This window comes from Amblyomma mixtum, chromosome 3 (genome assembly GCF_055824585.1).
Source record: "Amblyomma mixtum isolate Tamu chromosome 3, ASM5582458v1, whole genome shotgun sequence".
Taxonomy (NCBI): domain Eukaryota; kingdom Metazoa; phylum Arthropoda; class Arachnida; order Ixodida; family Ixodidae; genus Amblyomma; species Amblyomma mixtum.
In genome coordinates, this window is record NC_143014.1 from 87882946 (window position 1) to 87907441 (window position 24496).

The 24496-nt window shown below is 42.9% G+C and overlaps 1 protein-coding gene across 7 annotated transcripts in view; it reads right to left on the bottom strand.

The window, feature by feature from the left end:
* LOC149350847 (uncharacterized) overlaps positions 1-24496 on the bottom strand; it is a 145012-nt gene that overhangs the window by 79316 nt on the left and 41200 nt on the right. For 5 of the 7 annotated variants that reach the window (XM_089580036.1, XM_089580039.1, XM_089580035.1 and 2 more), the window contains exons 7-9: positions 15495-15619; positions 12701-12818; positions 9790-9860 (exon numbers count right to left, since the gene is read on the bottom strand). In XM_089580036.1, coding sequence (XP_089436162.1) covers positions 9790-9860; positions 12701-12818; positions 15495-15619 — 314 coding nt within the window. The remainder of the gene's footprint in view (positions 1-9789; positions 9861-12700; positions 12819-15494; positions 15620-24496) is intronic. The other 2 variants (XM_089580040.1, XM_089580038.1) reach the window with 1 other exon arrangement.

A 24496-nucleotide genomic window follows, 5' to 3' on the forward strand; every position in this document is an offset into this window, starting at 1 on the left:
GCACACAGGTTATGCCAAATGGCTACATTGTTCCGATATACCAAGGAACTCCTAAGGTGCTGCCTGCATGCCAAACATCTCACGAACGCTCACCCTCAGTGCACAGAACACTGCCACTCATCACACTCCCTGCAATGTGATGTCATGAGCAGTGAAGAATCTACAAGCAGTTGCAATCTAACAATTTGTCATACAAAAAGAACAGCACGTAGTCTGGATACTGCAACTGCAATGAAGCTAATATAGAGAAGCCCACGCGGTTACTACCTGGGGCTATATGAATGGTGAACTTTCGGCATACATTTTTCACATACCATGCAATTACAAGCAAGTGCCCACACAAAATTTGTAGAAGTACAGAAAGGTGGGCAAGTTGGTTATTACTATCCATGGTAAAACAGCGCGGAAATTTGTAGATAACCATCAGAAGTAGGAGGATGGCTACTAATTCAGACTGCCAAGGTGCAGAGGGAGTGATTGAGAGCATGGGGTGTTGTTAAGCACTAGAATTAAATTTGACACAGCTAACACAGCTGCTTGCTCTCCAAAAATACCAGTCAAGCATTGCTGACCCCTTCACTAAGAGCAGATGTTCTGTCATTCAGCTCTTGCTTAGGTTTTATTTGCCATGGCTATGCTGCAGCAGCAGACTGCAGTCTTATCAATTTTGCACTTCTTTGCTATCCATATGACATAACTTTTGTGCCTGACAACTGTACGACTTAGCCCTTTTCAAAAGCCGCATATGGGTGCATTATCTAGAGCATGGGTTCTCAAACGTTCCCACCTCAAGAAACCCCAACAGCCTACAATATGCACCAAGGAACACCCTGCACCAGCCCCCTGTCACAATCGGTCGGTGCTGCTTGTGAATGGACCCTTTGTGTTTTCTTTTTAACCATTTCATTCACTTTTGTGAGAACTCGTTCATTTTTTTTTCTTTGCTTTCAGTATTAGCTTTTTATTAAGGGGGGACGAGGGTCTTAAAACTAACTTTTTTTTATGGCTAGAATCTCATGAAATTTTGCACACAGGTGCGTTTTTCTCTTCTGATTCCAAATATGTAATCATAATTGCGCTGGTGGTCTTAAACCTAGCAAAGTCTAGAATGTAATTAGGTAATTTCTTATACACCTTTAATGAACTTTCTCATTGCATTTTGTTGCTCTTATTTACATGAACTGATAGCCAGAGAGTGCCCATACCCGATGACATTCTTCGTTTTTCTCTTTTTCTCTAAAGGCATGTCATCCTGATATACTATGTCGAGAGCAAAAGGTTGCAGTATTTTACACAGCAACTCGTTAAGCTAATTACAAAATGCTATTTATACGTTGCCTAAACAAAAAAAGTAAGAATGTCATCGGGTATGGGAAGTCTCTGGCTATCAATTCATGCAATTAAAACCAACAGAATGCAATGAGAAAGTTCATTAAAGCTGCGTAAGAAATTACCTAATTACACGCTAGAATTTAACTTTTGATCTAAGACCACCAGCATAATTATGACTACATATTTGGAATCAGAAGAGAAAAACACATCTGTGTGCAAAATTTCACGAGATTCGAGCCACAAATAAAAAGGTCAGTTTTAAGACCCTCGTCCCCCCTTAAATGGCCATCTCTCACTCATGCTCAGGCCTCTAACTCCAAGATGAGAACACAGAAAACCGGATATGCGCACTTGACTGGCTGGGATGCGCACAGAATTACGTGAGAGCTAGCCTGGCTTTCATTGGCTATCTGCCGCTCCTTGCTCTGGCGGCAGTGCGGCGTTGACGCTTTTTTCTATTTCAGCAGGTACTGGTTCTTCAGCTCAAATGGGCTCATCAGCCGCAAAATTTTATCCCGACACTGTCGATGCTGATGACTCGCCTGGAAAAACGCTACCCGAGACGCACTTTATTGTTTGTTCTGTTCTGGCTCGGCTAGCTTGGCTATAGAGGCTAGAAAGTTTTCGCAGTGTCACGAATGGCCGCCATTTCAAGAGGCCTCTCTGAAACCTGTTTGGATGCATTGCGTAGGTGCTGCTGCAGCCATCATCGCTGTTTTCCCATGCCATTTGCCCAGCTGGAAAGTATGCGCGGGCTGGAATTTAAGTGTGGATTTGCTTGTACTGCTCTTGTTACCTTGTTCTGTGGGAAAAAGTGTGATGTCTTTGCAGCACATGCGATGCTGCCAATGATAAAAGGTAGGACGTGTTTTACGCTGCTTTGCAAGGGTGGCTGCAGGTCGTCAAAAGAAAAAAGTTGTTTTCCATGCCTCATCCGACCCTCTTCTGTTGCAAGAATGGGCTCAAAGCATGAAGCGTGATGACAAGGCTCTAGACGAAACCCGTATCACATGTTTGAGACATTTCGACGAACGCTACATTTGAAGGATGTCAAGCGTGCCATAAATGGGAAGGTTTTTTTCTCAAGGAGCACAGCAGCCTGAGCGATCATCACAGCTCTGTGGACAAAAAAAGAGACAACTGACTAATTTTACTTAAATGGAAGTTTCCTTGCCCTGGATGTGCAAGTTGTGTCAGCACTTTGTTTCTGCAAGCTGAGTCAAACAACACCTCACTTACGCAAAATTATGACCATGGAGGCTTAATTTACCCATTAACGCCAACTGCAGAGCTGATAGCAAAGCTCGGGAACACATTTATTTTCTTTTTTCAGCTGCAACAGGCTACACGCACATAGCATGAGTAGCTTCTTGTATTTTCTTCTGCGGTGCAACTTCTTCAAGATGGCAGCGGGAGCATGAATATCAAATTATGACAGAAATTATCAAGTGTTACACCTCGACTAGGCTGCATTTCTTTGTGAAAGCAGTAAACAAAGAGCATAGCATGCAGAGAGAAAAAAAAGCTGCTTAAAATAAGATGTCAATAGTCTCGTACTTTGCACAAGGCCGAAGGAAAGGCATGTGTCAGTGCATTGTTGCCGTAAGACCTCGTGTCATAAAGAAGACAAGGTTGAGGGGCTCGTTAAGATATATATAAAGGAAGCCAACAGTCACCGAAACCAAGTAGCGTTCGGGAATGTTTTCTCTTATTTTATAATTTGTGGGATTAATCAATGGGACGGGACTGCCATCGTAAGCAGCATTGAGAGCCGTTGCCATAGCAACCGTTTCAGCCGTGCTCCACCAGGCGGCAGGACCGTTGCTGCGCCGCCGCCGCGCACCTAGTCACGCGCTCTCGACGCTGCTTACGCAACTTGCCCGGTTTAACCAGAGCTAAACCTCACCTAATTTTTTAAATATAAATCCAGGTAGTAAATTACGGGCGCGCAAATTACACGAGTAAATGTGGTATGGCACCAAGACTGCCAGAACGTGCAACCTCTCAAGGCTAGGTTACACGCCACATAAGTACCTCCAAAGCAGAAGATTGGACAGCTGCCACCGTAGTTCAGTTGGTAGAGCACTGGAAGCGAAATTTGGAGACGTGGGTGGTACAGCACAGGCAGCATGTGGCTGTTTTCTCTTCTGCTTTCTAATCAGTTATCTTTCAGTGATAAAATAATTATACTATTATTATCTCATCCATTAAGCCCAAAAATTATAAAATAGGAGACCATGTTCCCCTTTGCTACTGGGTTTCGGTCATTGTTGGCTTCTTTCATATATTTGCGTCATAAAGATGCTACTCGCAGCAATTCTGTCCCTTTTCCTTGTACTGGAAAGGAAGGACAGTTCAGTGTGGGTGCTTGCAGACCCCATAAAGGCAGCCCGTGGAACCCATAGGTTTCAAGGATACCTGAGGTTTCATGGAACCCAGTTTGAGAACCTCTGATCTAGAGAAAGCACGATCCCCAGAGCAGCGAGTGCTGAAGGAACAGCATGCAGAGTGGTGCACGTGATATGCCTGAATCCTGCATACTACTATATTATACCGTATAAACGCGTGTAAGTGCCACACTTTTTTTTTTTTCCCAGGTTCAATAACCAATTTTCGGGGCACGGCCCATGTACAAAATTTGTGGAAAAGATTTTTTCTTTTTTTCAAGTAAGAACAACTCCCCCCCAACACAGCCAACAAGTCCTTGCACGGTATGCTTGTCACTTGACGAGGCTTGTGCCTTCATGTGCAGCATGTCCGGTGTCAACACATAGCCGCTGTTCCACAGTTTGTGGGGACACACTCGTCCTCTGAGGTTCGCTTTCCCGCATTGCACCCGCTACTGTGGTTAGCTCCCCCGCAACGCACTCTTCTCAGTTGTGTTACTTTAACTAACAGGGGAGGGCGCTCGTGTCGCAGCGACACCAGCGCCACGGATGGCGTTTTGCTGCGCGCGCGTGGGGGAAGGTCGGCTCTCTTCTCCTTGGGATCGGGAAAGCACGCGAAGATGTCGCGGGCCGCTCCGCTCTTCACCGCGGGCGCCTCGTGGTCGGAACACACTCCCGCCACCCCGTCCCGTCCGGCCTCGGAGCTTTTCCCTTGCCCTAGCGTGGGCAAACATTCACTCATAACCGTGCTGGTGAGTCGGACATCCTCGATTCCTCAGTGTATTTTGTTGTTAGCTGTCGTTATTGTAGTTATAGCGATAAATGCCTTGTTTGTGTCAGCCAGTGTGTCATTCCTTTGTTCCCGCAGAGCAAGGCCCGCCGTGGTCGGCGTGCGCTCGGTAGTGCTCGCGACCACGGGGTGGGGTCCGCGTGGTTTTGAACTGTGTCAGCCGCGGTTAAGCGGGGAGAACGGATTTATCTCCCCAATTTAAAACCCCACAAGTTCCATCACATAGCAGAGCAGCTCTTCTCCCAGTTCAGGAAGCTAACAGGGCTTGCCTAGGAAGTGCTCTATTTGCAGCTTGTGTTCCTCAATGCAACCTTTTGGTTGAACCATCGTCAAATGAACTTCTCATCCACATCGAATTTCCTGCCTGCTGCACACTTGCCGTGTGCGAGAGCAAACTCTACGACTGAATTTAGAGTGTTAAAGTTCCAATGCTTGGCGGCGCCCCATGAAAAAAAAAAAAAGCATGTGAAAGCCACACTGCATGTGCAGTTGACAGCCACAAAAAGTTGGAGCTGGTGACACATGGATAGCGGGAGTTCACGGAGGAGGAAAAAAGCTGACAGTGATGATGATGATGATGATGACCCGCGGCCCCATACGCCATCCGTGGGAGGCACCTGGAAGCTCCTGTGCACGCGTATTTTGAAGGCTATTCCCACATGGGCCACGGAAAAGTTGGCTGCAGCCCTTAAAAGAATTTGTTTTTTAATACTTCCTTTGAGAAACAGGGTGCGGCCCTCATGCCCATGCACACACACACACGAAATGACAGTAAATGCTTAAGGCCTTAAATTTGTTATTGCCATTATTTTCGGAGTTGGTGCTACATGTCCAGATTTAATGTCATGTCATTATACAAAAGTCACGATGACAACGCCTGCAAGGCAGTCAAAAATTTTATCTAAATATAAACAGTGCTAATGAGCACTACATCCTGACAATGTTGCCCAAATTTAAAATAAAAATTATTTTGCAAAAAATGCTGCTGTTCTCCTTCGACAAGTCTAAAAACCAGCCATAAACTCGCGCACGAGCGCACAAGTCATGAGTATGTCTGAGGTTCCGATAAAAATGGTGCCCTTCTAATCAAAAATGCAGTAAAGGTGCCTCATCTGACAATGCTATGATGTTGGTTTAAGGGGTTTAACGTCCCAAAGCGCCTCAGCCTATGAGGGATGCCATAGTGAAGGGCTCTGGAAATTTCTACCACCTGGGATTCTTTAACGTGGGGGACACGGCTCTTTGCGGCCGATAATTGGTCAAAAAATCGTATTTTCGACCTTTCCATTTTCGCGATCCTGACGTCATTGCGCAGCTATCCACGAATTTTCGTAGAAAAATACCGCCTAATTTACGCGTTATAGCATTCCAAAGACGTGAAACAGCGTGCGCGGCCCTTTAAATTGAGGTCTAATCGCACCAAACTTTGACTGCCTGCAGTTCGAGAAATACGCGCTCCGCCGGCGCCATTTTGGTTTCCTTTGAAAGGTCTCGATTCAGGCTATTCCCATATTCCGTTTGGCAACCATGAGCAAGCCGTAGAAGCAGTAAACAAACAAACAAACTTGGGCAAAGCGCGCTCTGCTATTGGTTCTCGAAATCACGTGACCAAAATGGCGACTTTTGGTTGGTTGACGGCGTCGACGGCTTGCAGCCCGGCGCCATTTTGAGTGGGTCGGGCAGTCCCACTGTCACGGCGAAGTGAGGTTCGTCGGGCGCTAAGTGCGAAATATTTCAATTTACGCAAACCTTAGGCTAAAAATACTAAAAGGGAATGAAAGGTAGAGATCCGAAGCGCGCTGGGAACGCTGTATCGTTGCATCCTGGTGTCTACATTCAGCGACGACGCTCCGCGACGGCGCAACAACGCCGTAACCGGCCGTGCTTAGCGTGACAGCGAGGATTGAGCACGCATCCCGAGGGAGCGAAAGGTAGAGATCCGAAGCGCGTTCCGTACGCTGCATCAGCGCATCCCTTTATCTAACAATCAGCGATAGAGCGCCGACTCCCCTTATCTAACAATCAGCGATAGAGCGCCGACTCCCCTTATCTAACAATCAGCGATAGAGCGCCGACGCTTCGCGATGACCTGATAACGCCATCCGCGGGGGTGCTCAGCGCGACGGCGAGGAGTGATCAGGGCGATTCCTGCCGCGTACAGACAGCGTAATCGTGACTATGCAGATAAAGAAGCGATACCGAAGCAGCTTCCGTTGACAGCCAGCAACGGCGCGACAGATCGAGCTTTCCGGTAAAGCTGGTGGCGCGGCCGGCGCCAGCCGCGAAACGGTGTCCGCAAAGCGCGGAATCGGAAACCTTGACGAAATAAACTTGCTTCAATGTTTTTAGGGGCAAGATGAGCAAAAAGCGCGTATCGTTCGTTAGGGGCTGACTGCGATCACAGCGCCTGTAGAATCGCGCGCCGCAACTTGGGGGAGGTCGCAGTGCAAAGGCACTCATCTCGGGTTCCAGCCTCCAGACTATGCCATCTGTTCGGCGGCAATTTCCTTGTTGCAAGCGCAATTACGTCAACGGGAAATGGTTCTTCCACATCAGAAACGAGCCAGAACTCACTTCAGTGATTTCTAGTTACCCTTGGTGCCACAAAAATATGCCAAAAACGTTTTTCTCCGATTTCTCAAAACTGCAATTTTGCACATTCAGAATTTTGGAGGAGCGATATCTCCAGTTTTATATCAGCTATTAGTATAATTCTTTTTGTGCTATAAAGATAAATGCGCGGGTTGTGCAATAAGGCTAAGTTTAAACCACTGCTTCCTTGGGAAAATTTTTTAAATAAATCTTTTGTCTCAGTCATCAAAATGAGCTTTTTCTCTGTCATGTTTGACTGGCTGTAACTTTCGTCCAAGTCGTCCTAGAATGCTCTTTTATGCCTTATTGCACTCCTTGGTGACTCTAGATCATTTATATATAGTAATGTTCTTCACACAGTCTTATGTTAATTAACCAAGTTTCCTCCAAACAAAAGAGATACTTTCCATGATAAATATAAAACTTACTGCTGCAGGAGCAAACCGTTTGCAGTTTTAGAATCAGCACATGAAAATGTACAAACAGTGAAAATTTGGTGCAAATCTGTCCATAAATAAAGAAAATAGTTCTAAGAGGGGTGTCCCCCCTTAACGTGCACTGACATCGCACAGCACATGGGCTTCTAGAATTTCGCCTCGATAGAAATTCGACCGCCGCGGCCAGGATCGAATCCACATCTTTCGGGTCAGAAGCCGAGCACCATAACCACTGAGCCACCACGGCGGCTTGACAATGTTATGAATAAGCCATTTGCTACTGGATACAAATTAATAAAAAGTTGCGTGCCTTTCTGTGTGTGGGATGGGGACAAGAGTACGGAATTCTCAAGCAAATTAGTTTAGGCAAAGTCAGTAGGTCACAAATGACATTAAGGCTAATACCATTAAATTTATGCATGTGGCACCAAGAAATGGCAATAAAACTGAAGGCAGAAAGCACTTAATGGCATTGAATTTGTCCGTGCGGCATGGGTATTACATGCATTTATACGGTACTAAGCCTGTCATACCATCACTGCTGCGCATGCCAAAGCAGTGTGTAGTGACCATGGCATAGAACTATATTTGAATGTACCTATGTTGACATTTATTACAACAACACCCGTCAATACTAAGGGAGTCGGTAAAACTATGACTGCGGCCAAACAAGGTCAACCTATTGTTACAATCTAAGAGGGGTGCCCCTGTACCTGTAGTTGTGTCCCAACAGGACCTAGGTGACCAGCTCCCCTCAACACACTACACTGTGAAGACAATCATTTTTAGCCTGTTTCTAACATTGTCAACTTTCCTCCTCCTTTTTACGGAAACTCAAAGTGATAGCATGTGCCCATCTCACTAAAGTGAAAGTAGGTGCTCAGGTTATGTACTTTTGCTCAGGTAACACCATTTCGGCACATGAGTATGCCTATGAAGTGCCCAATGATGCTATGTTAGATGAAGGTGCCACCAGTGCCCTGCAGGCCTTACGCTCCAACAACGCACACCTTCATAACCCTTTCCAGCCCTGCCCACTCGAACGTGTGGGTGCATAAAAAATCTATTTTGAGCCCTAAACCAAAAACATGAGTGTTCTGGCCCTTCCTACATGTTTCTCAGGGCTTAGGAAACAAACTTGCCTTGCAAGTCACAAAATATACCAAGGGGCCTCCAGTCTCTTTATCAAAAGACTTCCCAGATGGTGTTTAAGGTGCCTTGCAAGTGGCGAGAAGTGAAACGTTTGCTTGCGTTACTATGTGAAGGAAACTGCTTTGCTTTCTTCTACACCAAAATCTAAGTTTCTTGCAACATGACGTATTTTTGATCTCTGCTTTGGCGACAATTTCGCAAATAAAAGCAGTGATCTCAGTACCATGAAAACAGATGTTGTAGTGCCGCATCCGTGGAAAATTCAATGCCATTACATTCACCGGAGGCACTGCACGGCATAAGGCACACCTCGCCTTCCCTGTACTGACAAGAAAGCTACCATTCCAAAGAAAGCTTTTCAATGTGAAGGTGCCCCATCACAAGCTTCCCTGCACCTCCACACGAAGGTGTGAAGAAACTTTCTTGCCAGTTGTATGCTTTTATGCAGGAAAGCATTCTTTTTTCTTATTCTTTTTTCTTGCCTCAAGAATACAGTGTTCATGCTGTCAGTACTGCTGCCTCGAGCAACCATGTTTCGCAGTTGCTCCAAAAATTTGTTTCAACAGACACACACACAAAAGGTCAAAAAGGCCAAGTTCATCTTGACCTTTCTTTTTTTTAACACAGCGTTTATGAGAAACCAGCCTAATGTCCTCACATTGTTCGCTATATATGAGAAATCGTCTCAAGACAAGCCAAGTGTATAGGCAACGTGCACTGAAATTTTCCGTGTAGATTGCAGCCCCGTAACACACAGCCTAGCGAGAGGAGCAAGCACTTTTTAGGTACACCTGTAATGCTTTTCTACGTCATCTGGCTGTGCTTAGAGGCAATGAGCTTCAACACTTTATCGAAGCCACATGTGGCATGCATCAACTAATTGAGCTACGCCGAGAGCATTTAGGGCAAGGAATGCTATCAGCAAAACTCATTCTCCAAGTCATTCAGAATGTGGTCCCACGTTTATGACAACCCAAGCAACTAATGGCAACAGTTTTCAGGCATGCAGTGGAACAATTTCAGTGTCGCCTGGGCACTGCAGATTGACTATATACTCTTTAATTCAGACTGCAAAATCACAAACATGCAGCTAACTCACAGATTTTTGGCTACAAGGTCTGGATCAGCCGGTTTCCAAGTGGGTGACATCCACTGGGCTGGTAGCACTTGCTGTAAAAAATAGAGAAGACGCAAGAATTAGTAAAACTAGCAAGTATAATTTACTCTACATTTACTATTTCCTGTTTGCAGCACAGTGATCAAATGGCTGGATTATTACAAACTGTGTTCTACACAATAAAAGTGTACAAAGCCCCAAAGCCCCAAGGGAATTGTCCACAAATCCCAAATGGGCACCAACTCAATCAATGGCAAAATCTTAAACTGCCGTTGAAAAAAAAAAGTGCACACTAATCTAATCTGTTCTTCTCAAGTTTCTGGAGCAAGTTCCTGTACTAAGAATGCAGTGAGGAGGCACAAGGCTATTTTAATCTAAAGACTATTCTCATAAAGCATTCTCTACTAGCTGCACACTAAAATGAGAACCGCAATTCTTCAACTGTCAACAGCTTTACCCGTAATTTATCATTTCATGGAAGTGAGAAGACTAAGATGGACATTCCATATGCATGTTTATGCACAACATTAATCAGAAAATGTATGGTGTAATTTAGCAGAAATTTAAGTAGCTAAGATAGCCACTAAACACAGCTACTTAACATTTCTGAAGTTTCCACATTTGCATTTGCAAAGTGATAATCGCTGACGGACTGATAATCTAAAAGAATGCTTTCAGCTTAATAATTGTTCAGGCCTACTACACGCATGGTAGTGAATTATTTACTGCACATACCTACTGCATGCATTGTAGTGAATGATGAGGCAATGAACTTACGCAATTAATTATAGGCATAGTTTGTGCTGAAATCCAAACTAACCTTTAGTTGTGCCTTTACTCACTTAGCTAGTAAATTAGTGATCATTCATACATGATAAAGTAAAATGTACAAACATTCTACTTTTTATTCAAAATTTTCACATATTCAGGACTTGGATACAATCTTGATCACTCTAAGCCTTTCTTTTTATTGTGCACTAATATATCTTTACATGCTCATTTTTGCATTCTGTCTATCAAAGTGCAGCCTCCACAGCTGGGCTTACAACGATCATATTCAGCAGCACACTGGTGCAGCCACTCAGCCACCTTGGCAGATATAGTCTATGACAAGCTCACATGGATGTTACTAATTACTAGAGAAACCAACACAATTTATGTTGAGACAAATTAATCGGGATAACCTGAACAGAAGCAACAATTTTGGACAGCCTCAAAAAAGTGGCCAATGTAATGATGCAACCCATAAAGAAATTTTCATTGTTAACAAGGTCAGACGCAACCACACAAGATACAGATTCAGAGCAAGATATGAATTACAGATCATTTAGTCAGTTTACAACTGTACACAGCAGCAGTAGAAGGCAACAAAAAGTTATATAGCACACAATAGAGCAGGCTGCATTTTCATGATGACATATGCAGCTCAATTTTACTAAAACTACACTACCAGATCAGACACAAACACAAACAGTCCTAAGCATTATTCCTCAACTCAAATCATTCATTATGTGTAACTGGCTGACAAATACATACACACAAGCCTCTCTACATAGAAACATTGATTGTATTAGCTGCTCATCGCAGCCAAACACAAAAAAACGAAGGAGTGCGCTTTCTTCACATGCAGTGTTAGAGTTTGATTGCGGCCCAGCCGTACAACATGTAATACAGGAAGCAGTAGCTCCGGTTCCCTTTATGCTTGCAAACAGTAAGCCTGCATACAATAAAACAGGTACAGCAACAAAGACAATGTTATTACCAGTCACACAATCTTTCCTGAAAGTTTCGTCAAGTAATCATTCGCTTCCCTGAATTAAAATTCGGTGAAACAAGTCCACAAAAAAAAAAAAGAAACCTCAGAAATATTAAACTACATGAAAGGCAGCACAACAGATAACTGATAACTTGTTTATGCCATACAGTAAGGCTATAAATCAGTGAAATGCATGCTGGTAGACAATGCACAATAAGCAGGCTCCAGCTACAGCAGCAATGCTGATGCAAACACTGTTGTTTCACATGACCTTGCAAGGCAGCATGCCTTTGCAATGCAAAATTTTTGCCGGTAGGTTTAGAGCTTTCACCACCTTCATGTATTCATGGTGGCTCCTCAGTGCTGTAACCTTGTGTGTGTGCCTTTACAGTATCATGAAGCATAAAGCTCGCCACCAAGCAGGTGAGAATGAGCCTAATGAAAGCTACCCCAAAAAAATGCCATGCAACGCTTTTGATTTCATCTTCTCCAAACCTGTTCATTCACACTTACCACAAGTCATTCACACTTACCATGAAGATCATAAAACGCTTACACATTGACCCGCAAGTGCAGGAAATGTAGAAACGAAAATTTAACAGGGGCGGGGGAAGCACTATGGAACATTCTTTGCCTCTTTATTTGTCGTACTTGCGCACTACAAGCGCAAAGCAGAGGTGTGGATGCGAGGGTGCCAATGAAAAAAGCAAAAGGAACATAGAAAAGCCATGCAACAAGCAACTGGAGCCGGACTGCACAGAACCTTGGTGCTAGTTCCAGTAAGACCCAAAGGAGAGACCAAGGAAGAGGGCCAATGTGGAGTTAGAAGACAGATTCCAAATAAGCAATCCAATAAGCATATTCCTACAGCTACCATGCATGCAAGTACCAACAATCATTAAAAACATCTCAAGGCAGCCAAGGAAAAACAAAAAGACAGTTACGCAGCACTTCAAGCCAACTACCATTGCAGTTAGTGAAATGCAACTCAAATGACACTACAAGAGATGAATCCTATGCAGCAGGAGAAAATCTATTGGTTAACCAGCCAACTCTGGCTCCAGACAACCCAGCTGTGACAAACAGCTTTTCATCCAATGACTGGCAACGACAACAAAGCACAAGCTCACCCCTTACCTCTAACTGATGTGGTTCATCTAAAAGCTGTTGCACCTTCCGCCAGATTATGGTTGTAAGAGTCATATCGTTGTCAAGTTCCAACAATGCTTTATGATCCTGTTTGAACTTTAGTGAACTGAAAAGTAAGAAAAATATTGGTATCTAGATAATGCTTCCCATGCATGAAGCATGCAAACAGGAATGCTAATTATGTACCACCTAAGACCTGCGAAGAACAAAAAAAAAAAAGTATCTGCAACTATGCCAAAACGAGAAAGTAATTTTATGTATCTGACGACAGGCTGTAATAATGCAGACCTAAGCGTAATAAAATCCGCATAGTTATACCTCTGCATTATAGCTTCTCAAGTAATCAATTGTAATACAAGGCTTGTAACCTCCTATGTTGTTTCATATGCAAGAGGATGTAATATAGCTTTAACACCAATTCCTGCTAAAAGGTTGCTCTTCAAACTACTAGAAGCCCCCTCTATATATACAGTTGCATACTAGGAACCATTTCCATTCTGCATACCACCAGCCTGTATGCCATAGCTGTAGAATAGCCCATGGTTTATAATAGACCATGCAGTGGATGGCTCAGGATTAATTTTGGTCACCTGGGATTCTTTAACATGCAATGACATCGCACCGCACATGGAATTTTTGCAGTTTGACTCCATGGAAATATGGCCACCAAGGCCGAGATTCAGTACTGTGTCCTTGAGCTCAACAGCTGATTACCATAGCCACTAAAGTCTGATTCACACGACGGTCCGTTCGCCCGCAGCCCGCGCATCATGTGTTCATGCGTCAGCATATTGAGAGGTGCGCTGACCAGGCCGCGGACCGATAGTGCGCCTCTCAATGTTGTGACGCATGAACACGTAGTGTGCGGGCCGCCGGCGAACGGACCGTCGTGTGAATCGGCCTTAAGCAGCTGCAGCAGGCACAGTAAAAAAAAGAAGTGGGGGGGAGGGGACATGTTTTTACTAATCTCCAAGCATGGCTGGCATGGTAGCTTAGTATGCAGTAGCATTTTTCTCACTTTGAGCACTATGGTGTATCAAATTCTTTAGCAAATTTTTCTCTTACTCCATTAATAATAGTGAAAAATAGCTTAGTGCACATTAATCCATGGACAAAAAAAAATGTGAAAGCCAAGAGTGGAACTACAGAATATGGACTGTTACAACTACAGAATATGGACTGTTACACTCAGCATATGGACTGTGAAAACGAGTACACTTCCTCTCCTGATCCACTACCTTTCTACAAAAGATTTTGAACACAACCTCTTAATTGTTCAAATGCACAAGAGACTCATACCCTTAACATTAAGCCCCTCATTAAAAGATGCTGACTGCAGACGACTACTGGTCCTTCCACTAAAGCAAAGAGATCTACTACATACAGCGGCTGGCATGGATCACTACAACGCTCACGTTGCATCCCCGATTCAATGTTCCCATGCAGCTAAGATGTAGTACTAGAGAAACAGAAAAGGGCACTCAAAGTGAGGCACTACAGACTTTGCATTTGCATCCAAATTTTCCACATTCCCCTTTTAACAGTATGGTACCAAAGCACCCTGTGAAGGTTTAGTTTACAAGGTAGAAAACAGCAAGCCTCGTATTGCAATTGAAACTCACTTTCAGCTATACAAGATGCTTTCATCAAGATCAGCCAGATTTCTTCAAATATAGAACTTACATTATGTTTCGTTCAGCAATGTGGCTATGCTGTCAGTCCTTGGAAACATTACAAGGTAAGTGAAGTGCAACATCAAACTGAAATGTCCTAATTATTAAACAGTGTATTCAGATTTCCTACTTAATATGTTGCCCAAATAAGGTAGTGGAATCTGCTAGCCAATTAATTTTACCTTAAAAGATTGCTTTAAACCAAAATTAGATGGAAATAGAATTGCAGTGACCACCCTATTCCATCATCAGACTGCTCATGTCAAACTGCGTGAAAGCACAGCCCGACGCTATCTCAAGTACTCTTGTCAAAAGCCTTGTAGAATAAATGTGCTGGGTAGGCTTTAGAATAATAGTTGTCAAGAGAAACATATCAGTTACATGAAATTACATGCATATCCTTGAACAGACGATCACTGACTGGGTAATCAGGAAAACATATTACTCCATTACTAAGAAGAAAATTAACAGCTTTATCTAAACTGTCAATACCCAGCACTGGTCATCGTGTGGCATTGCTGAGAGAAAGTCAGCGCAATGACGATACACAGCGGGACCAAATGCAGGCCTAAGAGCCACACTGCTGATGAAAACGAATCCAAATCCAAGTAGGCTGGGTCAGTTCTTTGTTTCGTGCGACATGAGCAATCTGATAATGGTGTAGGATGAAGATGCTGACGTTACTGGCACTCTTTGCTCACTGGGTTTTAATTTAAAGCAGCATAAGAAGGTAAAAGTACTAACCCAGCAGTGCCCAGTATCATCTTTTACGATCAAATACTATAGCATGATCACGCTAAATGAAGACCGATCTTTAATTCTCCAGATGCATTATGCTCCATGTAATATTTCAAACAATTTACGCGTTAGTTATTGCATTACAATCAAATAACTATGTAACGATAAATTATGCTCACATTCAAGCCAACCAAAAACCTGCTTAATGCATGTTCCATTTTAAAGAAATCTGAATCTTGTTGTAAACATCCGGTACTCTCAGGAATTGAAAGTAACACTCCATATTTCTGGCAAATCTTAATAAGCAGGACACTACTCTGATATTCTGTGATGATACTTTTAAGCATAGACAAGAACAGCTAGGCACTCACTGTCGCTGGGTGAGCAAGTCTGTCAGACATTTGTGAATCTCAGGATCAGAGTAGACAATAGCTTGAAATAGGTACTTGTTCACCAGCTCCCAGGACAAACCGTATTTGTTGAGGTCAAGTGTAACCTAAGAAAAAGAAGCTTATTTAAGCTTTTGTGGAACTGTCCATCTCTAAGGGCAAAAAAAAAAAAGACAGAAGAAAAGACTTGGCCAAGTTTTTCAGCAAATCATTACAGTGTTGTTTGATGAAAAAAAAAAAATGTGGACAACTTTCTTGAAGGATAGCCTACCGCAGCTACGAAGTCTGAATTCAAGTTGCTAACAACAGCAACAGTGCACATGTCACACCTAAAAACTTAAACACTGTTAAAAAAAAAGAAAGCTACACAACAGAAACACGTTGAAATCACAACTTAATTTCTACATGTGGCAGCTAGTGTACTCTTCTCCATCAAAAATGGTCCATGTGTGTTTTTATCTAGTCCCTAACAAGATTACAAGCGCACACACATACACGCACACAAGCTCAACATTGTAGAAATAAAAGCTGGGTTCACAGTTTCAAAACTAGTCAATTTAACCCGTGTTCAACACATACAGTCGAAATTACCACTGTGCTTCCTGTGCAGCAGGGACTCAGGAATGGGATAGCTAGAATGGCATCACATTAATTTTACAGCATTCCATGAGCTGAGATTCCAACAAGGCAGGTCATATAAAGTCCAAGGTTCCAAAGTTTCTCCATGATGAAAAGGAAAGCGAGCCAAAGACACCTGACTTTTCCCTCCTATGACAGCCACAAAATGTAGTTGCTCTCTATTATATGCTGATCTCATTAGCCCTTTGACACACTATTACACAATTGTGCACAAAGTGAACTCGCAGCTTTTTCTGAGAGTGAGCTGCACCCAGCAGTGGTTTCTTTGTTTCAGGTGAATTTCGCATCCTTCATCTCACAAATAAGCAGGTTTTTTTATGCCATATAGCAAACACAGTAAATAATATTTCACAAAACAGTGAGTGGGGTAGCGGACCATTCGCCACTCATGTACAGACATATTTTGCTGCCAGATGTAACATCAATTTTTTTTTCGAAATTTCGAGTGCAATGTTCACCACCAAAATAGAATTTCCATGATCCTTCGAGTGTTTACTGATAAGTCGTGGTATTTTGATGATCCTATTTTCAAGAATTATGGCACTTTGTACAAAATCTTGCACACCTCTACAAAAAATCAACCACTAGTATTATGCGCCTGGAAAATAACAGAGTGTTTCCTAGGGCCTGAATATACTATTCAGGCAGAAAAATATTTCATTTCGACGGAAACGAAAAATGGCATGTCAAAGGGTTAACGAACCAACATAAAGAATACAAAAGATGTTGACTGGGTATAAAAACACCATCTGAATTATGGACATAATCTGTGCTAACAACATGAAATGCTGAAATTTTATACCTGACAGCCTGGGTTCTGAACATTCACTACCTGTCCTGAGCACTTAGGATGTAATTTATAAACCTCAAGATGAAGTAGACAATAGCTTGAAATGAGTGCTTGTTAGCCAGCTCCCACGACAAGAAACTTACCTCAGCTTTTATAAACCTGTCTGCCCCTATGGGCCAAGAAAATGACTAGGCCTTTTCAGCACACTGCTACAGTCTCATCTGAAGATTAACAGAGAAAATAGCCAACTATAGCTAAGTAAATATCTAAATTCAACAAGGTAGTACCACAAAAGTAATGATGCACATATCACGTTCCAGAACATGAACGTTGTAAGGAAGAAACTATGCTATTCAGGACAAACGTGATAAAGGTACAGCTTTTAAAGTGCGCTTAACACATATTAAATTAAAGCATTTGATTCAAGCATCTCATTTTTGTTCTGCGACAAGGAACATGCCACACTGGAATGAACAAGTCATGCTACCGACAATCCACCTCTTTTGGACCATAGAGTTTCTCAAAAATTACATAGAGGGATAAGTTGCACCACCGTCTAGGCAAGTTTCTTAAAAAAAGCTTCATCCACCAAGGGCATGCCAGGAAAATGAGGTTTTGTATTTCGCTAACTGGTGTTGGGTTGAAAATGCCATTCCTGGCGCAGAATTACGGCTGTGCCATGATACAGTGGCTTGATCTAGCCACCTCATCCATGATGCTATCCACCATGTGCATATTAATTCTTTTAATAGAGCACCTTTTACTAGTGTATAACAAATTTAACATGCGTGAATGTTCGGTAGTAGGCCTGAATGGCAATTAGCAAACATTCCTTTGAGGTTTACTGCCCGAAAAGTCATTGTGACAACTGAATCCATGTTTGTGGCCCAACAGTAGCTAAGCCAATTACTGCATGCCACATTTCCCCCTATACTCTGGACGGCACGAAAATGAGTCCCACTGTATTTTTTCCCTGTTCCTTGGCGGACTATGATCAATACATTAAACTACAAATTTTTGTGTGCCATTCTGTGCTAGACTGCACACTAGCACAGGAATAAACTCCACAAAAATTGCACCTCAGTTTCAGTGCACACTTTTATGTACAGGTAGAAACAATATCAAAGAAAATATCTCACTGGAATGCAACAAAATTACCCCCTATGTGCAATTGAGAAGCAGATTTGTTTCTTTGCTAACCAGTTTTCCTCTGGATGAACGATGTCCACATAATACTTCCCCAGGTTAGGTGCAAAAATAAAAATAGTAAATTCAGCTCTTGAAGCTAACTATGTGTTCCCTTTAGCATTACTTTTAGCTTTTTAAACAATTATGGACAAAATGTAGTGCAGAATAAAATGAGAAGGGATGAGACAAGTGTTGGAAACAGTACTAACAACTGGCAAAAAAAAAAAAAGTTGCAGGAAAGTATGGCATGGACATGGTCCTAACAGCCCCTTCCCTTGCAAGCTGTTCAGCCTTTGCCTCCTTCTCAGTCAAGGTAAAGTTATGAAATTTGTTTGCAGTATGAAACATTTTAATTTGCAGTGTGCACAGCCGCCATGGTTGACTAGATTCCTATCAGTTGTGGACATGTTTACAAAGGGAAAGCCAGTTGTTGCCTAAAAACATAGCGAGCATGCTGCTTTGCTCAATTCCAACAATAGCATGTACTTAATGATGCACTTCCAAAGCATGCAACTGTCACCTTATTAAAGTTGTTGGATGTGTCAAAGACGTGCCTGCCAGGAAAATTCTCGAGGCACAGCTCAATCACAAGTCAGAAGCAACATGTGCATTCACAGCGTATTTATTGCCCTTCTCAAAGAGAACATGTACTGCTCTGTTCCCGGTAATTCCTATTCATTCACTTTCGCTGTTCAAAGACTGGCTTCTTTCTTCTTGTGACAGAATGTGTCAATCCTTTTTTCTGGTTCTGCAGTTCATCTTTTTTTACCAGTGATATGTGCCATCTGACCCAGGGCTTCTCGAACTGGGTTTTGCGGAACACCTGGTATCCTTGGAGTGTTTCTTGGGTTCTCCAAGCACCTAAACCCATGCATGCCTTGATCCCACCTTTCCTCCTGCCCACTTTACCTCGGGGCTACCCAGTCGTACTTAATTGCTTGTAGAAAACTGTTTCGCTACAGAGCCAGCCATTCATAACTCAATTAGGTCATTTTCTCAGGGCCCATGCATCTGCATGCTCTATATTGCATGCATGTTAAGCAGGAATAGCCAGACACCAAGACACATGGGGTTCCTTGGCGTGTTTTGAAAGCTGTTACAGTTCCCAAAGGCTAAAAGGATCGAGAACCCAGGATCTGACCTATAGTCAATGTTTTTATTACTTTCGTGCTGTTATGAAAGTTGCTGCCCTCACAGAGCTGTTCTCTTGAGAAGGGTGTTCCAAATAGACTTCCAGCTGTAAGTTGCTAGTCTCAGACTCATCCCTTGCTGTCCTATTATTCTGCGTTACATATCTTCCACAATGCTTCCCCAACTAGCCCCGAATTCTTCTCTGCTGAAGTTCACATAACAAATGCACAAAAACTAAAAAGGAAATGAAAAAAAAATTGCCTATTGAGTACTGCTTTTAACGTTTGCTACTCGAAGAAAAGTAGCAGTATAGTTCACGTAAAATAATGTCACATGGCCACACATCAACATCCCAAATAAAAGACCTAAGGCAGATCACTCTACACAGCCATACTTTGCATCAGAAATAAGATTTATTTTCCCCTAGATAAGTGTCATCCTCAAAAGCACCATTTGGCAAAATAGCCACTGAAAGAACATTTCAGCACTAGTGTGGAACCATTAAGACCACATTTTAAAATTAGTAATAACAAATACTACCAGCTGCATTAACTCCACCTGTGTGATGTTTGGCCCAACTGGCATTAAATGTACGTATATTTAAAGGCATGAGTAATGAACTGAACTTCATTAATCTTAACTTTAACTGCAATCTTTCTGATATAAATTTTCATAATTCCAGCCCTCAGCTTGGAAATAAAAAGATTGACTGTTCATTAAGTTTGATTCTCTTCTCACGGCATATCTTATTTGATACTGTATAACTCGTATAAGGGCCACATATTTTTTCCACGGTTCTGACAGGGTGTGGCCCTTACACGGGACCATCCTTTTTCCGTAAAATTTTAACGACCATCACGAAGCCCTAATTACGCATCCCTTTTTTATGCAGCAACATGCATTTTTACAACCAATTAGCGCAGCCCCGGTAAATTCTTCAAATACATAATACATTGCAACTATGGATGACAGGATGTGCAGCCCGGGGACAACTGGCGCGAATTACTGCATAAAGTAAAACAGGTTGCCAGATCAGTTTACTGGCAAACCTCAGGAGATTCTAAGTCAAGATCATGATTCTCCGAAGGTTCGGCGCTCAACTGACAGTAATGATATCTTTGCCTGATAGTTTGGAGCGACGCACCTCGTCTGCGACGCGCAGCTATCAATGTGAGGTGGAGTTCGCCTGGCATGCTTTTCCGTGCATTTCACTGTCTAAGACCTTTGTGGAAATCTATTATATGTTCATTTTAATGTGAGATTATTGCGAGATGGTAAATCGGTAACAAGGTTAGACCTTGTATAATTACGAGTGGGAGTTTTTAGTTTTTATGTTTTAAAAATTCGGCGGACTTCTCTTGGTGCTTACTCCAGAACACAAGTTTCGTTTTTTTTTTTTTTCAGTGAAATTATTTTCAGCAAATGAATTAGTGACTTTTTTTGGCGATTTAATGCAACAAGTCTGTGTGGTCAGAAGTCACTTCAAGTCTGTCTTGGCATCTTTGTTGGCATGAACAGTTTGTTTACCAGTAACTAACATAATTTACCAGTAATTTCACACTTGGAGGTGTGCTTGTAGAAAGAATTGCTTTCGTCATTAAAAAAGTAACGCGCGTTTAATAAAACAGGAGGCAGTCAAGAACTCAAGTGGAATTTACTTCTAAGAACAAGGATGACAATTTTTTTTTGAGTTGTCAAATTTGGCTAAGTGAAAGGGTGGGGGATCATGTGGTCTGCGTGTTGATGGCAACGATGGAACTGCAGCTCAACCGTTGTGGTAGTCCAACAAGATACTCTTTAAGATAACCATGCACAGTTTTGTGTCAGTGTCCTACTTACACTTGATAAACCTACTTAATCAAGCAACTGCTCTAAGCGGAGAATTATAGTGAACAAACAGTGCTTAGCTAGCAAGCGGCAGGAAGGTGGTGCTTCCTGGTCTGTAGAGGAGTGTAAATAAGCAGAAAATATCTCAAATCGCATAAGTGAGCAGCTTATCCAACAACACCACCGTCTCATTTTGCTCCTGGTTTCTCTACTTGGTTGATTTTTAACTTTGAGTGTAACTCGTACTCAACAGCCAGCTAGCTATGCCTTGCTTGCCCAGAATACTGACCTTTTTCGGCTAAAACCGAATTTCAGAAATAAATTCAGCATACTTTTATCATTTTTTTCAGTTCAAACCGAAAAGTCCAACCCCTATGTGTAATCAACTGTGACTAGATTCAAAGCACTTTCACTGCGGCTTCGATGCAGAGCATGCTAGGCCTAGCGAGACTGGGCGAACGGTGTGCTACTATAGCTCGTATCGCCTGACCCTGGCAGGCGGCGCGTTGCCGCAAGGAAATGCGCCACTAGCATGGGTATTCCCCATTCTAGCTTTTGGTGCAGCAACATGTTGTCTTTTCCAGTGCGAACACCGAGCGCACAAGACGAGTTAGCAGCACTCCAGCTCCACATGTTCGCGGTTCCAAGAAGAGTCTGGCGTGCAGGACAACACGTGCACGGTCATACCAAGTGTCGTAGGCCGTTATCGTCCATCAGCTCTCAGCGTAATGTACCACATGGGCAAAATCATGCACACAAAAAGCAGTTCTTTTAGCCGGTTTTTCTCTTTTTCGAATTACCGGGTGCCAATTTGGGGGTGCAGCCCTTACACGAGTATATACAGTAAGTAGGCATTCCAGATGCACTCGTTTTCAGCTTCCTTCTACATGTGTTAAACTGCTCTGAATAAGTATGACTGCTATTAACCCTTTAATGCCCAAATTATGAAGGAATCGAGAAAAAAAAATCACTACCTCTATACTACACTAGCTAGCGTACTACATCAAAAGCCAACATCAAAATTTTGTTAGTGTCGCTAAAATTAAAAAAAAAAAAAAAACAAAAGAAATAAGCATGTCGCCAATTGGCAACAATTTACATTTGGTCGATTTTTTGCAACTAGTACAAGTTGTGTGAAAGACCAAATCAAAGGCCTCATCGAAGGCACGAAGACAGTAAACAATTTTTTATCCAACAAGTGTCTTCCTATTTTCCCTGAAAAACTTCTCAACGAGATGAACTGTTGCTGGCTGGAAGTCACACTTTTGAGCCCCCTTTTTCTACACACAGCTTGCTCACAGTGACACCAAAAATTGATAGGAAAGCGCTGGCTGCCGAGAGCCTGTTGGCATCAAACTTTGTATGCAGGCTCCATGAAGTAATGAGTATATGGTGAGCAAACATTACATCGTGAATTCCCTACACTGGGCAGTAAATGGTTAAGGAAGCAAGCACGTAACTAACATGAACATTTCTAGGCCTAGTCAATTGAAACCAAAGCACAAAGTATAACTGCTGATTTCACATGATCCATGCTTGCTTACTGCCTCTAAAAGCACACTCACAGGAGCTTCAGCAGCTAGCCACGAGAGAATTCAGGGCTCCAGAGAGCTGAAAAAGCCACAGTTCCAACTAAGGCACTCAGTACCTTTTTTTTTCTTTAAAATAAAAAATATGCCTTCTTTGTGAAACGAGTCAACAGAGCCCACCTATGGTACTTTTATAAGCAGTAGAACCTGCCACATGTGGTATTTTTTTGTATACAGCTATTAAAGCTACCAATTTAAAGGGGCCCTGAAACACATTCTGAGGAGAGTACAGAAACTCGCTCAATCGCTGCAGTCTGTGGTCATGGACACCTGAGCCAAATAATATACTTGTACACACAGGAGAGAGCCGATAATATCTTGTGAAAGTTGGCAAGCCCTTTCCGGCGACTTTTTGAAACTCTCACACTTCTCCATGTCACGCGTCTGCATATGTCGGTTACAAAGTGACTACTGGTTAGATTCCTTCTGATGTCACACAGCTACCATGGCCACGGCCAATCAGCCGCGTCACTCCTGCGGGGTCAGGAAGCTCTCCTGAGCATTCCTGTGCGCATCGGCAGCTGGTGGTGGGGCCAGTGGGTGGAGCCAACGGAGGAGCGCCGACCTTTCAGCATGCAAAAAGTGACGAGAGGAGAGGGAAAGGCTCGAAGGCGCTGAAATTCAAACTCATAACTCAGCTTCTAACAAGTGAACTAAAAAAATTCTTGCTGAAGGATATTCATGAAGCGGCGTCCTTTAACATCCCAGGCATACCGCAACTTTATCGAGAGCCCCTTTCAGAGCCCCTTTAACATGCAATTTTGTGCTTAGCAAATTAACACATCATCTAAGTGAGACACTGACACTGTGCAACTTGTCCGTGAAAGATCCTCGGAGTTTTCCTCACAAAAGGTGGCACATCCAGGACAACTCTCATAATGTCATATACCGTATTTACTCGCATAATAGGCGCACTTTTTTTCCAGAAAATCCAGCTCAAAGTTCGGGGTGCGCCTATTACGCAGGGTAAAATTTCCGGAAATTTTTTGACTCGCGAAAATTGCACATACAGCATAAACGCACTCGTGTACGGGCCGCACTCTGTTTTCCCGAAGAAAATATTTTAAAAAAAAATCCATGTAAGGGCCGCACCGAAACTTTCCACGACCCACGCGGAAATAGCCTTCGAAATACACGCGCCGAGACCTCCGCGATCAGCTCTGGCGGGCAGTTTATCGCGGAGGCCACACACGCACACAGGAGCTTCCAGACGCCGCCCACGGAGGGCGCCCGAGGCCAAAGAATTTTTCTATGATAACTCAAGAGGCAGTGCCCTACTTTTTGAAGCTAGATCAGGTTGTCTTAGAACGCGCAGCTACAAAAAGAAATTTAACGAAGAAGATGACACATGTGCAGTGTGTGGTAGATCTGTGGAAACAATTGAACACCTCATAATCAAATGTGATGGTATCCATCCGGATGTCGATGCAGGCACAGTCACTCTTTCTGAGGCCCTAGGGTTTAAAGATAACAATGGTCATGTAAATAAATCTGCAGTGGAAGTCAGCAAAAAGCGATTGGAGGATTGGTGGCTGAAAAGCAGAGATGTGGCATAAGGTTAGAATAGTAGGAAACCGTAGGAAAAGTTGATGGAGAATCTTAATGAGAATTGCCAACACAGTAAACAAAAAAAAATAATAAATAAAGAAAAGCTGAGCATGGTGGCAATTGCCACCACCCCGTTTCAAAGGGGGCGCTCCTATCCATCCATCCATCCATCCATCATCATCATCAACGTTTTCCTCCGCCGCGAGCTTTCGCTATCCATATCGCCATCAGCATCACCAGCTCTTTTTTTTGTTTGTTGCTGTCAAGCGCCG